Source organism: Acomys russatus, chromosome 32 (assembly GCF_903995435.1).
Source record: "Acomys russatus chromosome 32, mAcoRus1.1, whole genome shotgun sequence".
In the NCBI taxonomy this organism is placed as follows: domain Eukaryota; kingdom Metazoa; phylum Chordata; class Mammalia; order Rodentia; family Muridae; genus Acomys; species Acomys russatus.
Window position 1 is genome coordinate 29,089,830 of NC_067168.1, and position 14,159 is coordinate 29,103,988.

Below are 14,159 nucleotides of genomic sequence, written 5' to 3' on the forward strand. Positions count from 1 at the left end.
CCAGTTCTGAGTTGAGGTTTCAGAAATGACCAGTGGCTCCTCTTAGGAGATAGTGGCTGTAAGGCAGCACCCAGGCCAGCCTAAGAGAGAACTTTGCCGGAGCCCAGGACCTGTACTTCCTTTGTACGGGGAGGGAGAGTCAGAAACAACACAGAGTGAAGTCTGGGTGCAGTTCAGGGCCCGGGCTGGGGATTTCCTTTCAAAGGTGACTTAGAGGCACTTCAGGAGGGTAGCTCCCTCCCCGGCGGGTCCTAATGGTAAATCTGGCAGAGTCAGCGAAACTCGGCGCCCGGCGGACCTGGCGGCAGGGCAGCGCCCTCTCCCGCGCCCTCGCCCTCTCCCGCGCCAGGCAGCAGCGCGCACGGGGCCATTTGCAGCGCAGGCAGCGTCGCGAGCAGCCGCGGCGCGCTGGCCGGGAGAGAGGTGGCACCATGGAGCTGAAGAAGGACAGCAATGCCGTGGCCATCGACATGCTGCTAATCGTGCACTCCGAGAAGCGGCGCGCCGCGCAAGCCACGCACTTGGACCCGCACACAGACCCGGGCGCGCTGCTGCAAAACCGAGGAGGTAACGCGTGCCTGGCCTGGGTCCTCAGGATCCCGGGACACCTCAGCCACCAAGCCTCCCCGGGGGGGGGGCCGTCTAAGCAGCCCCCTTTCACCCACCCACTCCCATGAGGCCAGCCCAAACCCTCTCCCACACAGTTGCTTGTGCCCGGGCGCCACAGCACTCGCGTCCCTTGGCAACGCGCAGCGCTGTGGTTGTCCCAGGTTGACTTCCCCAGCAGGCCTGTGGGTGCTCTGTCATCTCAGAAACCAGTTTCCTCTTGCTCTTCCCTGAAGAGGGCAAACCATTTTGTAAAATGCTCCTCAGGAAGAGGACAGGTCCTTAGGCTGATCATGTGTAGCAGAGGCCCAGTACCCACGCAGCAGCATGCAGAACGCCATAGTACACCAGGGACCCCAGAGGATCCTTGTATTGAGTTAGACTTTGAGGTAACTTAAAGCCTCCGTTTTCCATTCCTTGAGCCTCTCTTCCAGCCTCCAAAAGATATAAAGCATGAATGGGTAAAGGGAAACTGGGCTAGGGTGTGGTAGAATAGGGTTTGAAGTCTCCTGACCTCACTTGAATTCAGCTTCAATTGTACTTGTTCTGCAGACTTGGGAAAATGAAAATTGACAAGTGATTACTTACAGAGTGATTGCAGAAAGCAAAGATCCGCCTCTATTCTCTACACGGGCAACTTGACTAGAGTATAAAATGGTGCTGAATGAAGGTTCAGGAAATCCCTAAGAAGTGTGGGGGGCCTTGTGCCGCTGGTCTTAGAGGAAGCCTCTGAGTCTGGCTTAGGGTCTCCAAGGCTAACACCGCACCACTTCTGTAGCAGAGATGCCTGCTGCCTAGGCATCGAAAGACAACTGCTGTCTCCCACTCTCAGACCAGCTCCCAACTTCCTTGTGACCCCTCCAATTGCTCCATCTTGACTCTTTTGTCCCCAGAGCCTCTGTGCGCAGGGGATACCCACTGTATGACCACCTGCCCAGCTAGGACAATAGTTCTATTGACAACCTCAACCCACCAGCCACAGGGGCTGGAGCTGTGAGGCAGCTCCTGGTGAGCTGGGCAGTGAGAGGGAAAGAAAGCCTGGAGGGCAGGGAGTGTTCACAGCAGTTGGAGTTTAGGAGGGACTGTGGGAATGGGAGGTGTTGAGGTCCTTCGCCCTGCTCCTAGGAGAAAGGGGTTAGACCCGCTCGCGGGAGGATGGGAGGGGGGTCTTTGGAGGAAAAAGAAAATGTCCTGGGCTCCTCATGGCTCCTGTCGGATGCATCACAATCCAAAAGACTGTTCCCTGGTATATGGTGAGTGAGGCCCAGTTCTAAGGCAGCCCAGCACCCACTCTGAATCCCTTTTGCTTCACATCTGCCCTAAAGTCTCTGACTCCAGAGAAGATAAAGAGAGAAGCCCTGAAGTGTTAGGTATCAGGACTGCCCTTGAGGTACCCAAAACCTACCCAAAATGCCCATGACTTCAGACCAGCAATACAGACTTTGGCCCTGACTCGGGAGTAAACCGCCCTTGCTTAAAAGGCACTGGTATTTTCTACAAACATTATCCAACTGAGGGCTCCTTGAAGCTGTTGGACAGTGGAGAAAACTATTCTACACCAAAGTGGAAAAAGAGGACAGTGTACAGTCTCCAAGGTCTGCCGCCCACAGAAACCCTAAGCTATACCTACCTGTGTATCCACACTTCGGGACACAGCCTGAGGCTAAATGTTCGGAGGCCTCACACAGATGCACACACGAACCCAGATGAGCCCTGTTGACTTTCAAGTGGCTCTTGCTTGTCCTGGCAAGCTAGTCCCATATGAGGGAGCTAGAGAAATGCCTAAGCCCTCTGTCAGAAGAGAATAAAGTTCAATTATTGTCGCAAGGCCAACACTGTGGCCTTGCAGCGGAGAGGAATCAGAAGGACAAAGGCAAGGAGAGCCACGGGGACTTAGGCTGTGGGGCTGACAGAGTCTCTTACTTTCCCTGGGATTCCAGGATTTTCCCCAGCTAGTTCCTTAGAACAGCCCATCGCACAGAGCAGACCATGGAGTGTAACAGACTTTGCAGGAAAGATCATGGGAAGGGAAGGCTGAGGAAGACTTGGGGGCTTCTGAGTGGGTGAAAGGTTAGAAAGTCAGACCTGAGACTGAGCTTCCGGGAACACTGCCATCAAGTGTGCCACAGAACTGGTCTTGTGGTGACACCTTTGCAGCCACCAAAGTACACTAGACACTCCTCACACACCAGAAATTTGTTTCCTTGCCGTGGCTCCCACCACCTGGACATGCATTAGTTCTGAGCCGTGGAACAGACCTCTCAACATCACTCCCAGCCACTGCCAGGGCGAGGGCATCCCTTCCCTTCTGCATCGCAGCAGCATCAGAACACATGCCTAGACCACACCGGTCCATACTCTAGCTAGCTGCAAGGGACTCAGGAAAAGTAGGCACTGTCATCTTCTACTCCCGTAGGAAGAGGCGGTCTTCCTCCATGCTCCCTCACCCCATTTTTAAGGCTCCTCACATACAGAAATGGGAAGACAAAGCAGAGAAACTCTCGGAAAAGGATGCTTTCGTATTTGTATGTTGGCGGTATGGAAAGGAGTATTGGACAATTGTATAGGCAAAAAACAAAAACAAAAGCAAAGCCTCCTGGAAAATCCTGATAGCCAGTCTCATCGCCACTAAAAACTACCATTCTAACATTTTAAAAATATTTCATTTAAGGATTGCATTTGTTTCCTCAAATGTGTCTCATTCAAGGACAGCCTATCTCAGATTCTAAGAGAACTGGTTCCCACCAGCCTTGTATAGCACAGATGGGTCTGTAAGTGGCTCCTCAACAAAGAGTCTCACACCAGTCCTTTTCTCACAGGATTCCAAGGTGTCAGAAACGGAATCCGGAAGTGGCAAGAACTGGAAGGAAATGGCTTTCAGGGTAAATCTCTTTTTCTTTCTATTTTCTATTCAGTCTCTGTAATCCAATACCCTGGGCGGGGAAGGGGGGGGTGCGGGGAAGGGAGTTGGGTTGTATTCATTGGGAAACTGGCCATAGCATCTAGTCAGTCGGTGAGCAAACATGGCTGCTTGCAGCTCAGCCAGGCCTCTAGGCCACTATGAGCCTGGAAAGCTTTCCCTGGCATCGGGGCTTCTGCTTTTCTGGAAGCTGCTGCTGAGGAACAATGCCATGAACTTCGGCACTCATTTGTTAGCTGGAGAGGCTATAGGAGAGGATTTAGCTTCCACTTGAGGTAACAAGGGTTGTGTGTGTTTCCACAGGAGGCAGAGCTGCTCATGTCACAAAGGCTTTCCATCTTCAAATTGGTTTTTTGTTTCTTTATCTTTTTTTTTTTTTTTTTTTTTTTTAATGAACAGACTAAGATAGTGGCCTGCCTTGAAACAGTATTACTTGAGGTCTGCGCAGAGCCAAGTAAGAGCTCTACCACCCTCAGTTCCAGGATACAGTTAGACCTTCGTTTCCAAACCCTGTTCTCTCAGGTTCCAGGCAGCACTCTCTCCTGATGGATCAGAAGCTCTCTGAAACACAGAGGATGGGCCTCGTTTTTTGTGTTCCTCAGAGACTGATTACCCCAGCTCCCAGGGAAAGCCATCAGTGTCCATATGCACGATGGGAGCACAGAACTCAAATAGGAACCAGGCCTCAGCTCCCAGAGTGTTGTTAGGGATTGCCATCAGACTCCAGCCATGTGAACCCCGGAATCAAATGTCTAACCTTCCGCAGATGGGGAAACAAGGGTGAATAACTGTCTTGCCAGCCTTCAGGCAGTAACAAAAAGGAAAAGCAAAATATGAAAACTACACTCATCCATTTGTTTATTCCTTCAGCACTTACTTTGTGCCAGGCACGAGTTTAAGAGCTGGAGAGTAAACAGTTAACAAGCGGGTCAAGAACCCTTTCCTTGTGGGGCCATGTCCAAAGGATTGACATTTCCCTGTGTCCCTTACCTCACTCATGCGAAGGAGTGCATGCATACGCACCCACTGAAGAATGCATCCTTCTGTGTCCTGGTTAATGGAGTCACACAAAGGCCTCCTTACCTGGGGCTGAGCTATAAGGAGAGATTGGCTCACTTGGGAGTGGCAAAGGCTGACATCATAGTTAGCCACGTTACCTCATGGGCCAATGAAAAGCCTAAGAATGAGACACCAGGAACTTTCAGGACACAGGATCGGCCACTCAGCGCATATGCATGCTAAGGCTGTGTGTGAGTACGCGAGTGAGCGAAGTAAGCCACTGGTGGATGCAAAGAGAGTATCCTTGCATGTAGCTGTTCTCTCTTGCCTTGCATCAGCCATCTGACAGCCATCGTAGGGTCTTTTGGGAAACACTGAAGTCATCCTACTTTAAACATCTTCAAGGTTAGGTGAAAAATGAAAAGACCTAACAAAACAGAAAGCAAGGCAGCAACTCTCAAGATGGTTATTTAAAAACAAAAACAAAAACAAACAAACAAAAAACCTCCAACGCTCTGATTTAAATAGTCCTTGCAAAAAAGCGGGGGAAATCTAAGGATTGAAAATTTGGTACAAATCTGACTGTGAAGTGTATCCGTGGAAGTCCTAACTCCAGACAACATGATGGTTCCGCCATCCCACCAATATGTGTAGTTTTAATGTAAGACTTTGCCTGCCTTTTAAATGGCGTGCATGCACCTGGCGCGCGTGGTGGTGGAAATGGGGGTTGATACAACGACTTCTTTTCATGTTTTTTGATGCCAAGATTCAGAACACCTAGCGCTGAAACTGATCTTGCTGCATACATGTCTTGTTGGTACCCAAGTCACCCAGTCCTGGTGACCAGTGGGCTGTCCAGCCGCAGCAGTTGGAGGAATTTCATCTCAGAAGGAAGTGGCCCGGTGGCATGTGCTGACAGAGTGTGCACAAATGTGACTTAGCATGGTGTTGATCCAAAAGGGCACATTTGTCCTCTCGTTGCTACTCTGTACACTCCTTGGGCTTGGGTGTTGGCGAGAGGAAGGGTGGGGGAGCCTAAAACACTCCAAACTTTTGGAAGCAGCAGGTGTTTGGGCTCAGCAACCCATCTCCATAGCTTGCCCAGCAACTGGGCTTCCCCTGCTGTGATTGGCTGCTCTCCTTGGTCCTGGCTGAAGTCTGCCTAGCAGCAGTGCCTGGTGCCCTACAGCTACAGAGAAACCACTTGTGCAGCCCTGACTATAAATACCCCACAGGAGCTGTGCCAGCCAATCATCCTCCTTGAGGATTCCCTTCCCGGATCCTGTTTCCTCATGGAGGTACAGCCAGCCATGCCCACAGGAACAGCCTCCCTGTCCTCGCCTGAGTGGCCTGGAGCTCCAGCCCAGCATGCCACATCACCGCATGTTGGCACACAGTGACAGTAGATCTGGCCTCTGCTAGCCAGCCATGTTCTGAAAGCCTTGGGGGCCTGGCTAAACCCATTCATAGGAGAAGGCTGGAGCATGCAGGTTCACCAAGGCAAACCACAGTTGGGTGGGTCCAAGTCTAGCATAGCTCAGTGCCTCACCTACCCACCTTGACCAGCTTCTGCTAGGGGCAAGCATCAGAAGCAATGAGTGGCCTATGGGATTGGCTGCACTGTTGAGGACAGCAACCCTAGAGATATGCTATGTTCATGAGGAGGAAGTCCAGGGGCCACTTCAGGGAGCACAGTCCACAGCCGCAGAGCAGCCATAAAGCAAAAGCGAATTCATGCCTAGGAGGGTCAGAGATTCTCCTGCGGGTTCCCTTGATGGTCTGTAGTAAGAACTAGTCATAGCACTTCAGTATTCTGACTCCACTGGCCTCTAAGGACATATAAAAAAAAACCATCCCCAGTGGGTACAGAGGACTCGAACACATTGAGTATCCTGTAACATTGGTGAAACTACACCAAACTGAGTATCCTCCCGTCCTCAGGGCTAGAATCAGACGCAGGCTGCTGCCCTGTGGTCCTTGGTAGGACAAAAGAAGCTGAGCTAAGGGGTTGGGAAACTTAAAGAGTTCAAGTACCATGGCAGAACCTCCCGGACTACTTCACACAGGAAGTGTGATGATCAATCAGGCATCTGTGTATGAGAAAGTGTTTCGGGAATTGTGGCCAAAAGTCCAGCGTGGTGGTTCTGTACACCACTGGAGTGAATCCCAGCCTGGGCAAGCCTCTTCTGAGAGACAGAAGGGGTGGGCTATTCTGGTCCACAGATGTGTCCGCCATGGCAGCAGATGTACTCATGCCCCCACCAGCATACAGTTATCTCAGATGCACGCAGCTCCCTCCATCCCCTGCCCAGGGACCATGTTACCACGCTCCCAGTGGTCACTTGTCACCTTCTTTGTCTTTCTCAAATAGGAAACTTGCCAGAGAAGCAGTGCCCTCAGCAGCCTCAGATCATCAGTTCCTATGACAGCCAAGGTAAGAGACTAACCGCTGGCTGCCATCTCTCCTGTGTCTGTGTGCCTGGCTCTGCTGGCCCAGCCAGAGAGCCCAGGATATGGAGATCGGGCTACAGGGAGAAGCTCCTCTCTGATCCAGGGAGGTTGGAGCATCCTTCTGTCTCCCAACATCCCAGAGGAAGAACTGAGTAGCTCTGTGGTCCAAGCTTGCCCTTCCCCTCTAGTCAAGGAATGAAGTCCTTGGATTTCAGGGCCCTACCATTATGGGTATCATTATCAGTGCTACACCTAACACTCACTGAGTACAAGATGTGTGCCGGGGACTCTGCCCCCCCCCAACCCCCGTATACACTAAAGTCTCAAACCAACCCTAACTGGGTCATAGTCTCACTGCTTTATGGATGAGGAGACCAAGACTTGGGGTGGCCAATTCTCTGGTACCTTACCCTCCAACCCCAACAAGGTCTCAGCCGTTAACCTTCACACGGCTGGGCTTCCACAGCATCCTGGCAACTGATCTCCTACTGGCTCGTGGGATCGAAATCCTCCCACATCCTGAGTCACAAAGGTCCCTTGACCTCTCCTGAAGCTGAACTTGCTGAAACATGCCACTTAGTGCTGCAAGGGAGAACAACCTAGTACTTCCTGGAGGGTCCTCACTTTCCCAGAAGTCCTCGGGGGTGGCGCCTGGAAATGGCAGGCCAGGGCACTGCGGGCTAGGCTGACTCTGCAATTGTCTAGATCAGGGAATACCACGAAGTGGAAGTGAGGATTCCAAAACTATGACTGGAGCAGAGCCTATTCTGAGGGCGCCAGTAACCAACATGGCTCTTCATTAGATGCCTGGGAGTCTCGGGCTCAGCCAGGCAAGCTGGATGCCGTAGCTGATGCCATAGCATGCAAGGACTCTATGCAATGGTACCCAAGGGACACGGGCATGCTCCTTCCCGAAGCATAAGGACCAAAGCAGGCCACGATTCATCTCTGACACTCACCCGTCTACACAAGCCATACGACAGAGATACCTTGCTAGAAAAGCCATTATCTCACGTGGGGAACAAAACAAAGGCTCCTGCCCACGCCGTGGAGCTAAGTTCTAGTGAGAGGAAAAGACTGAAGGAGAAACAACACAGGAGGGACTGGGGGAGCCTGGGGGGGGGCGGGCAACATGGGGAAGGGGGCGGGGCCGGGGGGGCTGTAGATCAGTTTCCTGTCGCTCATCGGCTAAGAGGGGCAGGAAGATTTCACCTTAAGCTTCTGGGACTGAGAAGTCTGAAGTCAGCATCACTGGGTAAAAAGGCAGGTGTCAGCAGGGCTGGGACCTTTGAAGCTCTGGGAGAGAATCCGGTCCTCGCCTCCTGCTCCTACAAGCTGCCAGCATTCCTTGGCTTTCTGGCTGTGTCATTCCAGTCTCTGCTTCCATGATCACATGGCCTCCTCTCCTTATAAGTAGGCAGGTCTCCCTCTAATAAAGTTATATGTGGTCACATTTAAGGCCCAACCAGATAGCCCAGAATAATCACTCTGAGCTCCATAAGTAAGGCGCATCTGCGGAAATCTCCCTTGCAGTCAGAGATCCTGCACAGACAGCCTGAATAGTCATTGTTCAGCTCACGATAAGCTAACAGAATAGCTATTCCGTTGTAAACAGAACAGATGGGGCAGGGGGTGGAGCTTAGTTAGTGATTTGACTAGCATGAGGCTTTTTGGTCTCATCTCTAGCATCTCTCCCCCACCCCTTGCCCAGGAAAAAAAAAAAAAAAAAAAAAAAAAAAAGAACAGGGGAGCAGTGACTGAGACATAAACCTGAGTGAGAAAAAGAGATGTTGGGACAAATGCAAGGGCATCTGGAGACAGCATTTAGCTGGGAGCAATGGCCGGAAGGCACCAGGCAGCTATGTGTCTGGTGGGTGCAGAGAGTGAATGGCCATGACCAATGGGGGGCATGAACAGTGTAAGAAGTAGGGGTGATTCAGAGAGGGCTTGGGGCAGGCAGGAATTACAGGCCTGTGAGCTGCCTCAAGTATGCTGGCTTCTGGTCAGAGTATGGTTAGAAGACATTAGACAGTTTCTAGATGGGCTGCCTCTACTGTTGGGGCAGTGAGCAGAAGGGGGATGCTTGCTTGGAAGCAAAGAGGACCCCTCTGGAGGTGGAATCATGGCATCCGATGGCAAAAGAATACTGACGTGGGTCTAGAAGGAGAAAGGGAGTTGAGGCTGAAGCAGAAGCAGATGGGGTTGGGGGGAGGGGGGAGTTATAGATGCAGACTGGAGAAGAAAGGTGAAGAATTCGGGCATGGCTCTGTAAAGACCTGGTGTTCTGGAACCAGTGAGGAGGGGGTCCCCATCCTGTGTGCTGTGTTCCTACCCATCTGGAAGCCCTGTGACTCCCCAGGCTCCATTCTGGGGATGCTGTCAGCCCCAGCGCAGCTAGCATGGACCAGAGGCAGAGCTAAGGACGTTTCATGGCGCCTCATTTCTTCCCCTCGGCCACATTCCATCTCAAAAAAAAAAAAAAAAAAAAAAAAAAAAATGAGGTCCACTGTATGGGTGAGGAAAATGGAGAAACCGAGGCACAGAGGCAGCTAAACAGCTTGCCTGAAGTTATTCAACTCGATAGAACAAGTCAGACCCGGGATCTGAACATGTCTGTGTACCCATCAAAGTGGGCTTAATTTCTGTGCCACACCAGCCCCCATACAGGACAGGGACCCACCTAGCAGAGCTGATTTGGATGCCGCCTCCCTGCCTCGCTCCAGGAAGACATCCAAGGCTCCGTGCAGAGCTTGTTGTTCAGAAGGGCTTCACCTCAGGACCTTGTTCAGTGGTAGATTTTATGCAGCACGTGATAGAAAAAAAAAAGCACCTTGGAAATATGGAACTTAGTGCAAAGGGTCCTTGGGAGATGGATCTGCAGTGGGCGTATGAGTTGGGTGACAGGACAGTGGTTCACTGGGAGACACTGTGACGTCATACCCTCAGGGTTGTGGCTGATGGGTCAGTTTTGAAGTTACAGCCATCATCATATTTGTTCCCAGCTTTCAGAGCCAATTGCTTTCCAAATGCTACGTCCTGGATGCATAGAGTACGCGTCTTTTATGATCTAGCCAGGCACGGTTCATTTGAGAACGCTCTGACTAAGGGTTTCCTGTCTGTAAGCATTACAGAAAAGTATGTCCAAGATAGTATGTCCAGGCTGTGAGTGTAACAGCATACGCAGAGACTTTTTAAGTCAGTGGTAGCATACATCCTGGGACTCCTCCTCACACCTGTCTACGCCCCTGTACATATGTACACATCCATGCACACATGCTTGCCTGGAAGCGTTTGTTAATTGACCAATGCTCCTGGCAGCCACTCCCAATTAGTCAGAGTTAGTGAACAACAGGAGACCCACTCGTGTTGTCCACATTAGGTATCCTGAGTAAATTAAGCCTTCAGACTAAGGCTGATGGAAGCTTGGAGCCATTAGGAGAGGTGTCATGTGGGCAATGTCACCTGACATCCTGGCAGGCCTAGGACAGTACCCACATAGGCTTGGTACCCTGTGTGCATCTCTGCTTTTGAGAGGGAAAGGAAGAAGAGGCAATGGGGTTTAGGAAAAGGCCAGCCTAGAAGCTGCTTCCTAGGGGATAGCAAGAAATAATTCCTAAATGGCCAAGGCTGCAGTTTCTTGGGTCTTATTTGGATGGCAAATGGATTACTGCGGAAGAGTATTGTGAAAGAGGCCAACATCCTAGAAAGGGCCGCTTATGCTTGGCGGTCAAGGTCGGTATGATTGCACCTGCTCGGATTTTTCCCAAGACTCTTCATGATGAGAGCTGGGCTTGGTTAATGTCTTTTTTACTACAACCTGAGTTTTATTTTATCTAAAAATGAACTCAGTGCACTGTCTCCCTCTCCAGTAAATGCTGTCCATCTTGATGCAGGGTGATGACCCAAGGCCATTCCTAGGGGCAGGGAAGTCTCTCAGGTGGTCTCCCCGATCTCTAGAATAGGGACGAGTGCCTGCACAGCCTAGGGAGAGCCCAGCCCTGGGCAGGAGATAGAGCAAAGAGTTGCAAGGAGAAGAGAGGGGGTCCAAATGATGACAGAGGAAGCTGCTGGACTATAGCCCCCCTAAACATAAGGCCACCTGCCTGTCAGCTCCAGAAGGGCCAGCAGTGGTTTGTTTCTCAGCAGGGTCAGTCTTCACTGCCCGCAGCTGGATAGGGAGTGGCTGGATGTACCTGAGTTAGGAGACACGTGAGGAGGAGGAAGCTCATCGCTGTGCCCCAGGTCAACAGGCCGGTCACCTTCACAGCTCCTTTAAGGTTCCGATCCTTTCAGCCCAGCAATCTCCAAACCTTGTTTGACAAAAACAAAAGAAAAAACAAACAGACAAAAAACACTGGGTCAGACAGACCCCTTTGCTACAGGGCCGAAAGCATTGCGGGTTGCAACCCACATAGAGAGTGTGTGCAGGGAAGCGGTGCACAGTTCACCTTTAACAAGGCATCGTGTGGCTGCATGCCACTTTGGAAAATACCTCACAAAGAGATGCACGAGAAAGTGAGGAGGCCAAGTTAGCCAGACCCACAGGGTCATATGCTATGGATGATGATGGCACCTGGTCCTCGAGCAGATTGGTCATCCGTGCCCTGAAGCCTGAAATACTGTGTATCTTTATCATAGGATCACAAGGCTGGTTTCACCGGCAGTGAATGTGCAATATACTATATTTTAGAGAGGAACGTTGGGCTAGAGAGATGAGTCAGAGGTTAAGGGTGTCTGTATTTGCTGCGCAATGACGAGGACTAGAGTTCGGATCCCAGCACCCACGTGACAGGCCAGGCATCTTCTCAAATGCCTGTGACCCAGCTCTGAGGCTGGCAGAGACCAGAGGCTCTCTGAGACTTGCTGGCTTCCAGCCTAACTGAAACACAAGCCTCAGGTTCAGGGAGAGGCCCTGCCTCAAAGAAATAGGTGGAGAGCGACAGAGGACAGCTGATGCCCTCTTCTGGCCTTTACACACACACAGAGAGAGAGAGAGAGAGAGAGAGAGAGAGAGAGAGAGAGAGACAGACAGACAGACAGACAGACAGACAGACAGACAGAGACAGAGAGAGACAGAGACGGAGATGGAGACAGAGACAGAGACAGACAGACAGAGACAGAGAGAAACAGAGAGACAGAAACAGACACACAGAGAGAAAGAGACACATTCACGCCCCCAATACACATATACCCACACAGACATACACATTAACTAATTTATTAGTTATTTAATAACTAAATATTTTAAATAAATGTCCACCCTTTTGATCTGGAGTGAACACATTCTATCTGTGGTCTCGTCTCTTTGGCATGCAAAACAAATTTTAAAAGCATGTATGAAAATCAATGTTTTTCCAAAAGAAAATAATTGCAATATATTTAACAAAGGATTAATAAGAGGAACTCTTTCTAGCAAAACCATCAAGGAAAATATAATAAATCAGTGGGGGGAAAGTCAACACAAATTTAAATAGCAGATAAAATATTTTTTTAAAAATTTACTATACTAAAAGTTAAAAGAAGTGCACAAAACAATAAGGCACCCTTCATTAATGAAACATAAAGGCTTTATGGAAACAGGCACCAGTGAGCTTGTGTTATCTACCACCGTCAGACTCAGCTGCTAGTGGCAGTTCGAGCTTCCAAGCCCGCAGGTCTGCTGGACAATCACTGTCCATGCCACAGCCGGCTGATCTGGGCCCTTGGCTGGGCCGGAGCATGTCCTGGCTGTCAGCTGGTGGGCTGGCTGGAGACCAGATGGTTTCAGATAGCCTCACCTGAGCCGCACTGCCCTGTTCCTCTCACCCATAGACCGCATCACACATAGCACCGCAGCAGGGATGCCAAGAGTGCCAGCGGGCATTGCAAAGTCTCTCCAGCACTAAACTCAGACCTTGGATAATAGCAGGGCTTCTACCACATGCTAGTTGGCCATACTAACTCACGAGGTTGGCCCACATTCAAGGGATGAAACAAAACACCTCTCATGGGAAGAAGACAAAGTATGGGCAATTTTGACATCAACCACAGCAAAAATAAGCCAAAAAAAAAAAAAAAAAGCATTGCCCCCGACCCTGCCTCCGGCCCCGACCCTGTAGATGGAATCATAAACCAATGGGGCCACTCGTGGGAAAGTTGGCCAATGGTACAAAAGCCTTACAAAAATCCCCATTCCCTTCAATAAGTGTTTAAGGATTCACTCACAGGGTCTGATCTGAAAAGTGCTTAAGATGTCTTTATCCTAATGTTCACACATCATTGCTTATCCCAGCAAAGCACTTGGGAGGCTCCGAATGTCTGACACACACAGCCCGTCTTACTGAAACGTGAATGCACGTCCCACTACCTTCCACTACCAGTGGGTGGCATTCTCTAGAGTGCTGTGGAACCCACGCCAGCTGACGGGTGCTACTGTTGCCGACCCTCCAACTATAATGCATTCCTGCTCATTCCTCTTTATAATTCTATGAGTTTTATTTTGGATATTTTAAAGCTTTATATTCAGGTACTGTATATTTGGTATTGTCACATCTTTTTGATAAGCTGACTTTTTCACTGCTATGTAATATTTCTCTCTCTCTCTCTCTCTCTCTCTCTCTCTCTCTTTCTCTCTCTCTCTCTCTCTCTCTGATATTTTCCTTGCTCTGAGCGGGTCTGTTACTGAGCAAATTGTCTTGGTTTCTCTGTATCGGAAAATGGCTTTATTTCCTTCTCATGTGGTATTTTTATTGAACAGAGACAATTCATTCCTTTCAGAATTTCTTAAAGATTCCACAGTGTCTGATGAGAAATCACTTGCCTCAGAATTTTCAGGGAGTTTTTCTTCCAGTGGTGTGATTACATCATGTCTGGACTTGGATCTTCTCTTATTTATCTAGTTTGGGACACACTGAACTTTGAGTCCATACATGGATTTCTTTGGTCAAATTTGAGTAGTCTGTTATTTCTTCAGATACATTTCTGTCCACATGATTTCTCTTCTTTTAGTGACACAAATAATAGACTTCTAAACATGGCCCTGTGACCCCTGTAGCATTGCAGGCTTTCCCCTTGTTCAGACTCGACCTGTCTGCTGTTCTCTGGCACTTTCCTTTGTCATGGAGAATATTGCAACCTGTCTTTTATTTCAATGTTAAAATCTCAACTCTTTACTTGGTTCTTTACATCTTCTGTTTCTTTGCTA

At 49.9% G+C, this 14,159-nt stretch overlaps 1 protein-coding gene across 1 annotated transcript in view; it reads left to right on the forward strand.

The window, feature by feature from the left end:
• The first annotated feature begins 340 nt into the window (after nt 1-340).
• Nucleotides 341-14,159, forward strand: part of Ky (kyphoscoliosis peptidase) — a 37,414-nt gene continuing 23,595 nt past the window's right edge. Inside the window, exons 1-3 of the mRNA XM_051140556.1 lie at nt 341-567; nt 3,426-3,488; nt 6,897-6,959. Of these exons, the coding sequence (XP_050996513.1) occupies nt 432-567; nt 3,426-3,488; nt 6,897-6,959 (262 nt within the window). The 5' untranslated portion in view covers nt 341-431. The remainder of the gene's footprint in view (nt 568-3,425; nt 3,489-6,896; nt 6,960-14,159) is intronic.